General features: G+C 38.0%; 1 protein-coding gene across 20 annotated transcripts in view; it reads right to left on the bottom strand.

Annotated features, from left to right (window-relative positions):
* rimbp2 (RIMS binding protein 2) overlaps window positions 1-12179 on the bottom strand; it is an 87393-nt gene that overhangs the window by 57880 nt on the left and 17334 nt on the right. The window contains exon 1 of one of the 20 annotated variants that reach the window (XM_017435326.3): window positions 4288-4431. The exons of the other annotated variants lie outside the window; for them this stretch is intronic. Coding sequence (XP_017290815.2) covers window positions 4288-4335 — 48 coding nt within the window. The 5' untranslated portion in view covers window positions 4336-4431. Of the gene's footprint in view, window positions 1-4287; window positions 4432-12179 lie in introns of those variants that run through there. 20 annotated transcript variants of the gene reach the window in all.

Below are 12179 nucleotides of genomic sequence, written 5' to 3'. Positions count from 1 at the left end.
TCAGCTACAGAATAGAAGTCCAGTTGTTTTTGTTTTTTAACTTTTTTTGAATTTACCATGGCCTGGATGACTGAGAATCTACACCAGCATTTTACAAAATATATTTTAACTTTGTCATGTTCTGACCCATATATAAAAAATAATTTCAAAATGCGACAACATACAAAACTCAAAACAGTGTGACATAATCATTATTATTCCTGTGAAAAGGCCTGATGTTTTTGAGAACATAACCCTTTATTTTATTCTACAAGACTAACAGCTCACAGGAAGACTATTGACATAAAAAGGACAAGCAATCCTTTCTTCTCCTGCTGGCCCCCACTGACCTCCCTTTACACCCACCCATATAAAGAACTTTGCTGTAACCCAGTTGCAATCCATAAATTTCACCAACTCCCAGCAGCGTGGCTGTTGCAATCCAGTAAAGAATAAAAACTCTCTCGCCTTGTAAAATATGAACTAGGAAGTAAATGGTGGACAGGGTGAAACGGAAAAGGAGCTGAAAGCATGAGAGGAAGGTAAGATGAGAGGGAGAGTCGTTGCCATTCCAGCTTGGTAGCCCCGCGGCTGATGTACGAAGTTGTATAATGGTTCTGCATTCAACGTGAAGCACACTAAACAGGACTTCAGCACATGTAGCTGAAGAGACCACTCAAGCCTTCTGGGGAAGGGGAGTAATTTCAGTGAACACATACATGCACAGGATGAGACAGCCGTGTTTTGACACAGAGCACTAAAAATATCTCATTCTAAATGGAAAAAATACAAATCCGGGCTGGCACTGGAATAAAACATGTCCTCCAAAGACCGTCCTGAAAGCTGAACTGGTGAACACGAGCAAGCAAGAGGAGAGTAAAACACTCCGAATCCTAAACTGTTCATATCTTCCCGTGACTGTGATCCCGCGTGACATGCAAACAGGACCACGCAGCCTGAATAAACATGAAAAGAACAAAAGCAATTGAGAGATTTGGGCAACTTTGCAGATCTGTTATGCAATTGTGAGCCTGTGGGGCCGTGTGCTGGGAAATGGCGGCAGACGGCCTGTTGTGTTTTCCTGCTGCACAGATATAATAATTAATCACGCTCTGTCTCTTTGCTCTTTTTCCATTTCCAGAGAGGCAGACGCCTGAAGCCAGCTGACCTAAGGCGCTGCAGCACGTGCAGGCTGGACTTCAGCATCACTGCAAATGTCACACAATGTTAACTCGCACACTGGAGAGCAGCCCGAGGTGAGAGAATCACGAGGACAACCTATAAATGGCACCTTTTCACCCATCTCTTTATAGATGCAGCGTTTGGTAACACTTCATTTAGACACTTTACCTCTCCTGCTAAAAAGAACGTCTGCATTTGCTTTACTTTACCTTTTGAAAAGATGCATCTAAATATATATATATAAACACACCCTAGAAAGCAAGTGGTTAAAAAAAAATATATAAAAGTTGCCCAAATACGTTCAAAATGCACTCGAGGGTTTAGGAAGCTCAAAGACCCCAGCTGCATCTCCCACCCCAAAGGAAACCACAGGGAATACTGATGAGCTGTAGTTACATTTGTAAACACTGACAGAGCAGGTAGTGAGGACACATGAACAGCTGAACAGGTACTCTGTGTGTGTGCGTGCGTTCCAGCCACATGAAAGAATACACCCCTCTTTTCTCTGTCTTCCTTTCTCTCTCGGTGTCGAGAGCACAGGAGAGGATTTCTGCAGGGCGTGTTGGAGTGTGAGTCATCATCCGTGCAGAGAGAGAAAGTCGAGAGAGGCATTCTTTAAGTCGAAGACGCTGCTTATGGCAGCAGTGCAGCACGGAAACACAAAATGCTTTAACCCTACACCAAGGTTAAAACTCGCAGTAAACCTCAAATAACCATATACACGAAAAGGACATGCAAACTGCATTTTGATTTACATGTGAACATGTGCTGTCTTGTGTCAGCAGAGAAGCTCCAATGCATGCTACCACAAGGAGGACTCTTCAGTCCCTGCCAGCCTGCCTGGCAAAGACAAACGAGCGATGATGTTTTTGCTCATGTCTGTGTGTTCAGTTGACTGTTGTTTTAGCAAAATATCTTAATGAAACTTTCAAAGTAATCCCTGAATAAACCTTTGCTAATTTAATATAGCTGCCACATCTTAGCAAACCTTAGCAGCCTTAGCAAACACAAAACTGGTTATAAATAAACTCAAGTCAGTTTTACAGAGATTGAGCTCAATTTAAGTGTGATAGTAGCTGAGAGTCATTCATGATTTTTCTGTACTCCAAGTGCCAGCTTATTGTATTTTAAAAAGTTAATGCTGTCTGTCTGTTAGGAAAATATCTCATGAACCACTGAATGTATTTTAATGAACATTTCATAAAGTAATAATTCAGCAGAGGTGCCTGCCCAGTGGAGCAGGTGGAGCAGCTGCTCTCCCGTTTTCTAAGGTGGGGGCTGTAAACTTGTGTTTCTGCTTCTCCATTTTTGACGTAGCATTAACACTCCCAGCAAAAGGACAAAAGCGTGTGGTTTCTATTGATTGACATTTTAATTTCTTATTTACCAATAAAAAAAAAACAATATTAAAAATAATGGCTACATTTTACAGCACCCTCAACTTTGAGATGGTTTAGTCCAACTCAGCTACACCTCTGGTACACAGACAGAAAGCCAGCGTTCAGCTGTGGAGATGACAAATAAAGCCAAGTCATTTTGTGGGTGATTATGTTTGGGTTGAACAAAAGGCTGGGTTAAAATTAGACTAAATATGGCTTAAATGTGAAATGTAAAAAACAAAGGACATGTTGACATAAAAATGGGGCATTTCACCACGATTTTTAAAAAAGTAATAAAAACAAATCTTTACAGGACTTGAATCTGACACACCAATCTAATTTAAAAAGGCCCCTACAGCCCACTGACATTAGGAAACAAAAATGTCTATAACCCAGCTCGTTTTAAAATTTATTGAGCTAAATTTTGGTATGCTTGTAGCTGAGCATCATCCCCAACACATACTGAGCACCACAATATTTGGCATCAACTGTTGGAATCGACCATCTTTGTTTGTCAGTAAAATATCTCATGAGCCAGTAGTCAGATTTTAATGAAACTCCCAGAAAGCAACCACTGGATGAACATCTACATCTAATTATTTTTTGGTGTCAACTTAATTCAAGATGGCCACGACAGCTAATCAACCCAAGCCAACACAAAACCAGCTACAACTTGGTCAACTTTACACATCCTGTATGAAGCTAAAGTTTAATGTGGTCTTAGCCGAGAGTCATTCTAAAAACAAAAGAAAACGACAACAAAAAAAACAAACCTACCAACATACATACATAAATTTAAAAAAAGAACTGAGCACATCATCCTGTCTAAATGCTAGCAGATCATGTATGATTACATAAATCATGTTGGTGCTGTACTTTCATAAACTGTCATCAGAAATACTGCAATTTATTGTTTAGATACTAAAATAGAGTATATGAATTTACAAATAACAGTCAAATATTTTTTACAGTGTAAAAAGTAGGGATTTTTTTTGCTATATAGTACAGATATAACAAAACTTAAATATTAAAAGAAATCAAATAATGTGTCGAAAAAAACTGAACAGTGTTCCTTTCCTGCTCACTGCAGCACTTTAAAAGATAATCATTATTTTTTTTGTTGTTGTTGAAGGGGAAAAAAATTTATACCAGGCTTGATTTGATTAAATAAAAACAATAATTTAATACAGTTAGGAAAAAATTGTATAAATTATAGTACACGTTTCATATATGATCATAGTTTGACTTAAAGTTTGACATCAAGTTCAGTGTCTGACAGAGAAACCCCTCCCTCTGTGACTGTTTCGTAATGTGGTTGTTTCAGGAAACTTCTAGGTCGGTAACATGTTCTTGCTGCTCGCATCATGAGGAGGTGGAGCTATCTGTCTGTAGGAAGCTTTAAAACTTCAAGAACTTAGATATTAAAACTAACAAAAACAAAAAAACAAACAAACAGAAAAACTAAAACCTATTATCAATTGAGTAATAAAAAAACCTACTTTTTTTACCTCTCAAAAATTTTAAGTACACAAAGTATGTAATTAAGCACTGACTTCAAAATAAGCTGATCAGTTCATACTTCTGTCAGATTGTACCACCACTTTGTACCCAGTTGTTGTCAGTTTGGTGGAGGTATGATTTGACCCGAAGCCTACCCTGACAGACAGGTTACTTGTCCCTCTGTGAAAACCTCAAACAGCTACAAATCGATGTCTACCCGCCTGAACATTTTCTAAATCGACCTTACCTTCTCCCACACTGAGACTGTACAAGCCTTAAAGACTAGTTCCCTCATATCCAGATCACACGCAGGTAACCAGCGAAGAGATCTCCACCTCGTATGTCTGCACCGTCCAGCTCCTCGGACTTTTCTTCACAGGATTGTGAAACGGCTGCAGAAGTCTGCAACCTGATCCTGAACTCCAGCTGACGTCGTCGGTGTCATCCAACCCCGTGTATTAACTTACAGACAGGGCTGCAGTTACCCACTTATATCATCGCAGACCAGCTGATTAATAGACCGATGGACACAGTAAATGAGCACTTGTTGGGCCAAAAATACATCAGATTAGTTTGCTCATGTGGCTAAAAAACTGTTATTAATAAACCCAGATCAGAAAGATTTGGGACACTATGATAAATGCAAATTTAAAAAAAGATGTGATTTCACTTTTAAAACCAGGCTAATGACACAAACCAAAGAGGATGTCAAAAGCTGGCTATAAAAATTAAATTAAATTTAAAAAGGCTTAGCATTCCTTAAAGGAATACATTTCACCTCTAGCCTTTCAAAATGGACTTTTAAACTAAGGTCATCTTAGTTATAGTCGTCAAATCTTGAAAACAACATTATATTCAATCTAATGCAGTACTGGGAGGTCTTGTGCAATATGTTACCCCTCAAAGTATGCACTGGGGATAACTCTCAGCTCCATCCATCTTAGATTTTAGCTCAATATCTAAAACACGGACTGCATTATACTCGTTGTTGTGTTCGCTAAGATCTGTTAGCTGTGGTGGCCATCTTAATTTGAGTTGAGGCCAAAAGTCAGTTGGTTGTAGATCTACATCCAGAGATTTATTTCTGAAAAATTAATTAAAATCCATTCAGTGGATCATGAGATATTTTGCTGACACAAACAAATAAACACATACACATGCACATACATAGACAAAACCTTTATCACCCTCTGCCAAAAAGGGAAAGGCAAACAACAACAAGAGGACTAGTATTCCCTAAAGGTTTGAAGAGTAATGATGGGCAGGAGGTTTTCATTTTCTCAACAAATAAGTGAGCAAACTACTAAAATATTCAAACTGTTTTTTTTCAAAGTAAGAAGAGAAGGGGTAGCTTATTCCCCTCTGTACTCCCTACAGCACATTTAACACAAGCTGAAGTCTGCCGTTGCATGGAGTTGTCACAGCACAACTGGCAGGGGATTGGTTTGAGCTTTTTTTTTTTTTTTTTCAAAAAAAAAAAAAAAGATTTAATTTTAGTTCAACACATCAAACAATCAAAACCCCCAAGCTGGACACATTACAAAAATCTGGTGTAAAGGACGAGAGTTCTGATCTGGCACTGGTAAAAAAGGGTGCAAAGAATTTGAAATGAAAAAAGGAATAAGAATTAACCTGTATGGCTGCACAAATTCAAGACATATTCCCCCCAAAAAACAGGAAAATAAAAGCACCTGTAACTCATCTTCATTTAGTCTTCTAAATTAAGCTTTTTTTGTGTTGCAAAAAGCCCCTGAAGAAATAGTAACACCATACAGTATTATAATTTGTTTTTTAATAAGTCAAAACAAATATAATGATGACTTTTTTGGGGGTTTATTTCCATAAAGTCCCAGCTTCTTCTGGTTTGGGTTGTATCAGCCCTTTGATGCCACTGGTATGTATTGAGTGCTGGGTCTTTCTCTGCCTCCTAATCGTACAAACTGAATATTCATTCCTTGTAATTGTCTTTAAGCTGTCTTTTGCTTGGTAAAATCTCAGAATTTGGTGGTAAAAAGGAAAAAAATTGCACTCTGCCACATTTTTTTTTTTTTGCTGATGCCAAAGAATGCAAAACGTCAAGTAAATGTATTCACTCAGACAGACCTTCATTTCAGTGAAAAAGCTGTAATACCTAAGAAAGAAATGGAAAGGGAAACAAAAAGAGCGTGACAGGGAGAGGGAAGCTGTGGGAGCTCAGCATATGACCCTGAAAACAATCCTTTTTTTTTTTTTTATGTGAGCTCGTTGAACAAAAAGTCATGTCAGACTGAGTCATCCTGAGTCGGCCTGTCAGGATCACTTGCCCCTAACACTTATCCTACAGAACCTCCTAAGAATAGAACTTCAAAGAAGGCGCCGCCTGATATCTGAAACCCAGTAAGGAGGAGGAGTTTGAACTTACTCCACAACAAGCTCTGAGAATAAAAGGGCTCCTAAAAGGGAGCAGAACGCTCTAATATATATATAAAAGCCTTTCCAAATGCAACACAAGGGCAGTTTGAGGGAGTGAGAGAGGGTTTTAGCTGCATACAATCAGCACATCTGATCACACGCTGGCTTATCAGTCAGCTCTTCTGTCTATTTGAGAAATGCTGGTAGCCATCATCGCCCTTTAATTTCTCCCCAACACCATTCTAATTAAGGGGCACTTGACCGAGCTTCATTAACAACTTCTTGATAGTTTACACTGACTAAACCACAACTCTGCATTTTTCTAATATATATATATATATATATATATATATATATATATATATATATATATAAACAATACAATACTGTGGCCAGTAAGCGTATAAGTGCCACTAATAGGGGATTATGGTGTGTTTTTAAAGAAACTGTACTTGACAAACAAATGTTTTCTCCAGTTTTTTGGTTTCATATTAACGGTCTATATCACCAAAATATGTACATAATGAAGAAAGAACATCTGTGCTGTTACGGTACAACTCATACTAAAAATGGGCAGTGATTGTCAAAAAGTTAAAGTACACAGATTTGCATAACTTTCTATTTGAATGACAGATTTGAATAATTATTTGTCATTTTGTGTGTGCTCAGTTTTGTTTTGTTTTTTTGTGAAAATAATGTGAATTTAATGTTGTGCTCTCTACTATGAAATATATAGTTTACAGTGAAGATATTAAATCAACATGTATTGCATCTAGTTAAGATAAACAGAATTTAAATTTGATAGGATGGATGAGCTAATGGCTAGTCCAGCCAGGCCAGAAACAAAGTGGATTCCTGCAACCTTTATCACAAACATTCTGTCAGAATAATCACGTAAAACCACACTGATAGTTGTGGAAGAGTTCATTTAGTAATGTTTGCATGAACCACAATGACATTTTGAAAGTTGGAGTTGTTTTAAGACACAAGATTCACTTTGAAAGTGGGTCCACTCAGGCTAAAACTTGCTGATCCGAGTAGATCCACTTCTATCGTTCGCAGTCTTAAAACACATCCAGTCTTTAAATGTTACAGTGGTTTATATGAACATTATTTTATAAACATTTACATCGCTATCAGTTTTGCAATATTCACTCAGAAATCCTGTGAGCTTCCTGCAAGAAGTGGCCCCCAAGATGCACCAGAACTGCTATAGCTAGCTGCTGCTGCAGCTTATTACTTTAAAAGATAAATGTAAATAACAGCTTAATAAAAAACTGGCTGCAATGTCAAGGTCTATAAAACAGCATTTGCATGAAATGCTATTAAACATGAGTTTAAAGTTATTTTACAAGTTGAAAACATTACATTAGATTCAGAATCAGTTTTTATTGTCAGATATGCTAAAGTCGTGGCTACAGCAGAAGTTAGTTTACTAACTAGCTTTGATGAAAATGGTTTATTTCCTTCTCTCAGATATGGTATAAATAGAATATCTGTCTTCAGGATCACATAAAAGCTTAAGTCAGCTCAGCAATATAAGAAACAGTTTGTTGTGCTGACACTTTTGTGCAATAATTAATTAGCACTGTATAAATAAAGGGTAAACCAAAGGCATGTTGTGAAAAATGTAAATGAATGATTACAACAGTCTTTTTCCATGCGTGATTGTACGTATTTTTGCTTAAAATCAATGACAATTTAATAAGAGGAACAAATTGTTTTCTGATTTGAAGTTTTCATTGTGTTTGAACTGTCCCTTTAAACAGGTCTTTTACTTAAATACGCAGCTTTGGGATTTAAATAACAGGCATCATAATTAGCCACCGCATAATGGGAATGACCTTATTAAAACTGCTAGGTCACACGCAAGATGTAGGTTATAAAAAAAAGAAGAAAAAAAAACCCCACATGTGACACAAATCTTGCTTCTATATCAAATATATAGATTAGTTCTGATGAGTTCGTCTCAGTTGGCACACAAACACACCGATACAAGAAGTCTTTCTCTTTTCTTCAGAGGAATGAGAGTATCAATATTTATGCACTGGCTGAGTCCATAAATACCAGCGGCCAGTCCAAAAATCAATGCACACCTGCTACATATTTTAATCTCCCTATGAAGGTCGCATCACCCAAGCGATGCATGAGAGGGCGAAGCATGTCCACGCTACAGCAGTGTGACCTGACCCTGCCCCAGATCAACAAATGTCACTGAGCCACATGCTGCATCACGCTGTGCAAAATCAGTCAGATACGGATTCATAAAAAGCCTTCACATGGCAGATGTTCAGTCTTAGAATGACTGTTTTCAGGATTCAGACTTGTGTAACTTATATGCATTATAGATGAGGGAGAAGAGAAGGGGCGTGATCAGTGAAAGGCTTTTTAGTTACCAGAAAGCTGGTCCATCTTCCAACAAACTGCAGCAGAAGAAAGAAAAAACACTGGATTAATAAAACCGAGGGACTGCTGGTGTGATTCCCGGCATCGTATAAATTTGTCACTTTGCTCAAAGAGCTTATGAAAGTTAGATGAACGTTTTCCAATCTTGTTAAAACCGGTTACATTATTAAAAGGCCACATTCATCCTGTGAGGCAAGAAAGAGAGCCTGTGGCAGATTGAAAATTTAATAAATTCAAAGCCGCAGCTGGAGATTGAGAAACTTGGCAGGGACTTGGTTCTGTAATCCTGAATGTGGGCACGAGATGATTTGGGCTCGTTGGATCACGCATGAACTCAGGCAGGTCGAAAGAAAACTGTGATGAACCAATTAACAGACTAACTTCAGGCACGTTCCCCTGCTTTGAATCTGTGATTTGGAAAAAAAAAAAACTTCTCCATTATGTTTTTGGATTTGTGTCTCTTGCAGTTCAACTTGATAGCGTACCTTCTGAACATAACTCTCCTGCCATGTGGTTATTTCAAAGTTTCCCCACAATAGCGTTTATTTTTCTGCCAAGGTGCTGCAGCAGAATGAATAAAAAGGGTGGTGTGATGTTTAAACATATGGCTCTCATGATAAGGCAAGTCTGGAAATGAAGGTGGTGGGTGTGAGCTGACCCTGAAGTTGACTGAAAAGGACTCGCTCTGCTATCTCTGATAAGGCTTTATAAATATTCTTTCAGATTCACAAGTGCAGCCTTACTTTGGAGAGGGAAAATGTAAATGCTGACCTGATACGATCCTGTGTGTGCTGGTGTGTGCACATGGAACTGTCTGGATTCAACGTTTTCTGTAGCGAAGAGTGTAAAGACAAGCTTACTTTAATATTAAATACAAATTATTAGATTTTTCATTTGGGAAAGATTAGAGCTTATTTTAGTTTTAGTTTGTTTATTTTTTGTAATCATGATAAAGAACCACCATCCAGTCATACATTTGCTGGGAAACCAAAACTAATACTGGCAAGTTTTGGATGTAACTCCAGTCAGCTGTGGTGATCTGAATTTACCAGCCGGCTCTGCTTGGAGCTCCTGGTTGATCTGGTTGAATAAAGTTACCTTGTAATGCTTCACTCCATCACCTGTTGATCAGTTTTTAAAAGCGTTGGCACTTTCCCAAAGGACTGCTTAAAGAACTTGTCAAATGTTTCTGTGGGTGAAACACAAAAAAAAGGTACAAACTTTGGGCTACAAGTAGGAAAGGTCCAACTATTTCAATAAATACAAACAAAGTCTGATGCATCTCAAAGATGAGTGCAAACATGTTGACTATTAAACTGAGAGGAATGTGACAGCTAAAGAATTAAAGGCCTAGCATTCATTAGAAGAATGCATATCACTCACTGCCTTTCATGTCAAAGTTTTAAACAAAGATCTTGTCTGATCTGTTAGCACAAAAAAGTATGTGATGGGAACAACTCTCAGCTACTAGCACATCAAATTTTAGCTCGGTATCTGTAACACTGGCTGAGTTATAGACATTTTTGTGTTTACTAAGGTCAGTTTAGCTGTGGTGTCATTATGAATCAGGTTGGCCTCAACAGCTACTAAGTTGTAGGTGTACATCCGAGGATTATTTTCTGGGAGTTTCATTAAAGTTTGTCCATTTGGTCATGAGATATATTGTCAACAGACAATAAAAAAAAAAAAATCACACACATTCACACAGGCAATTCCATCCGAATAACATTTTCCAGTCTCTCAGTCCTTTCTGCAACCCTCATGGGTCATTATTAGATAAGGTAAAAACATCTACATGATACGAGCTCAATTTATGCTACACTGACCAACAAATTAGTAGAAATACGAATGCACTGCCTGAGTCGCTGTCACAACAAGAAAACAAAAACTGTTGCAGAGCTCCATATCTTTAATAACTCCAGCACAAAGTGAAATATTTCCCTTTTTTGATGCTCTTGAGGACACTGATAAGCTGCTTTGACAGAAAAAACCTGGATAACCCGCGTACTTCGGTAAAACAGTGATTAACTAGTCAGTCCATTAGAGAAGTAAAAAGAGCTGCGGAGTGAATGATGTGCAGCTAAGGCAAAACGCGGTCCTGGGTCAGCCAGCAGCATCTGAGCGTTAATAAGGGGAGTAATTGAATTAGAGGATCAGTGGAGGCCTGCAGTGTGGGCGCCACGCGGCTCTAATTTCATTACAAGTGATGTAAACATGGAGGTTGGCCCCCCCAGCACATGGGGCCTCTAATATCAATATGTGCACAAATACACATGCATTAAAAGAAATTACAACCGAAAGCTTGTGTCACGTAACACCGTCTCCCGTCATTTGAGTCTTTGTGTCAGTCAGAGCTGTAAAGTACTGCAGCTGGATATAGAAGGGAAAACGCTGCACGGCGGCACAAGAAGACATGGTTTCACAGAGCACTGCATATTCAATGGGAAGTACTCAAAGCGTCTAACTGCGGAGCTGCACAACGACTCAGAGGGAATACTGTCATCTCACAGCAAGAGCGGGATTCATTCTCAGCATTTTCTGGGATGTTTTTCTGAAAATAAGAGTGTATAAACAAATGAAAGTGCATAAGTTGTTAAGGTGTCTTGGCCTGATGATTCACTTGATCATCAAACTGAGTGCAGCTCAATTAAGCTCTCAGTTGTGAGAGTGAAGCACAAGAAAATATAGCTTATAGTAAACTGTATTTGGTACATGAAGAGCAGAGTATTAAAAATCAGCTGAAATGGAGACAGGTTTTTTTTTGCCATGGTTTTAGAAGAGTTGTTTTGTCAAAATGTTGTGCAATTTGCTGAATCTCTAAATTATCTTCATATTAAACAGCAAATGCGATACATGTAGACAAGCTCCACATTATTATTTCTGTGTGAATGCATACTGCATCATTCTTCTAACAGCCTTTCTCTGTGTTTTATATATGTGAATAAAATTGCCACTTCTAAAAAAAAGAAAAAAACAGCCACTTTTTTTTAGCCAGAGCTCCACAGAGCCACTTTGTACAAAGAAAGGTTTTAGAGATAAAACTGGCTAAGGCTTTAAATCTGGACTGTAGTTTGATGCTGTGGCTTTATTTTTGAAAAATGCTGAAAAAATATATATTTTTTTTTTTTTCTTATACAGACTGTACTAACACAAGGTGAAATTAGCCAACATGAACAAGTTTATATAGAAGAATAAAAGTGAAATACACAGCTGGGTTATGTTTAATGTGTTTGAAACATAGAACAATATTTGCGTCATGTTTCTGTCTCTGCAAAGTTTTAGATCCTCAAATTAGACCAGAAACTGAAAATGACAACACATTTTCTTACATTTCGTTCCTGT

The sequence above is a fragment of the Kryptolebias marmoratus genome, linkage group LG1, assembly GCF_001649575.2.
Source record: "Kryptolebias marmoratus isolate JLee-2015 linkage group LG1, ASM164957v2, whole genome shotgun sequence".
NCBI classification, from domain to species: domain Eukaryota; kingdom Metazoa; phylum Chordata; class Actinopteri; order Cyprinodontiformes; family Rivulidae; genus Kryptolebias; species Kryptolebias marmoratus.
The sequence above is the reverse complement of the archived record's forward strand: the minus strand, read 5'-3'. Positions and strand labels throughout refer to the sequence as shown.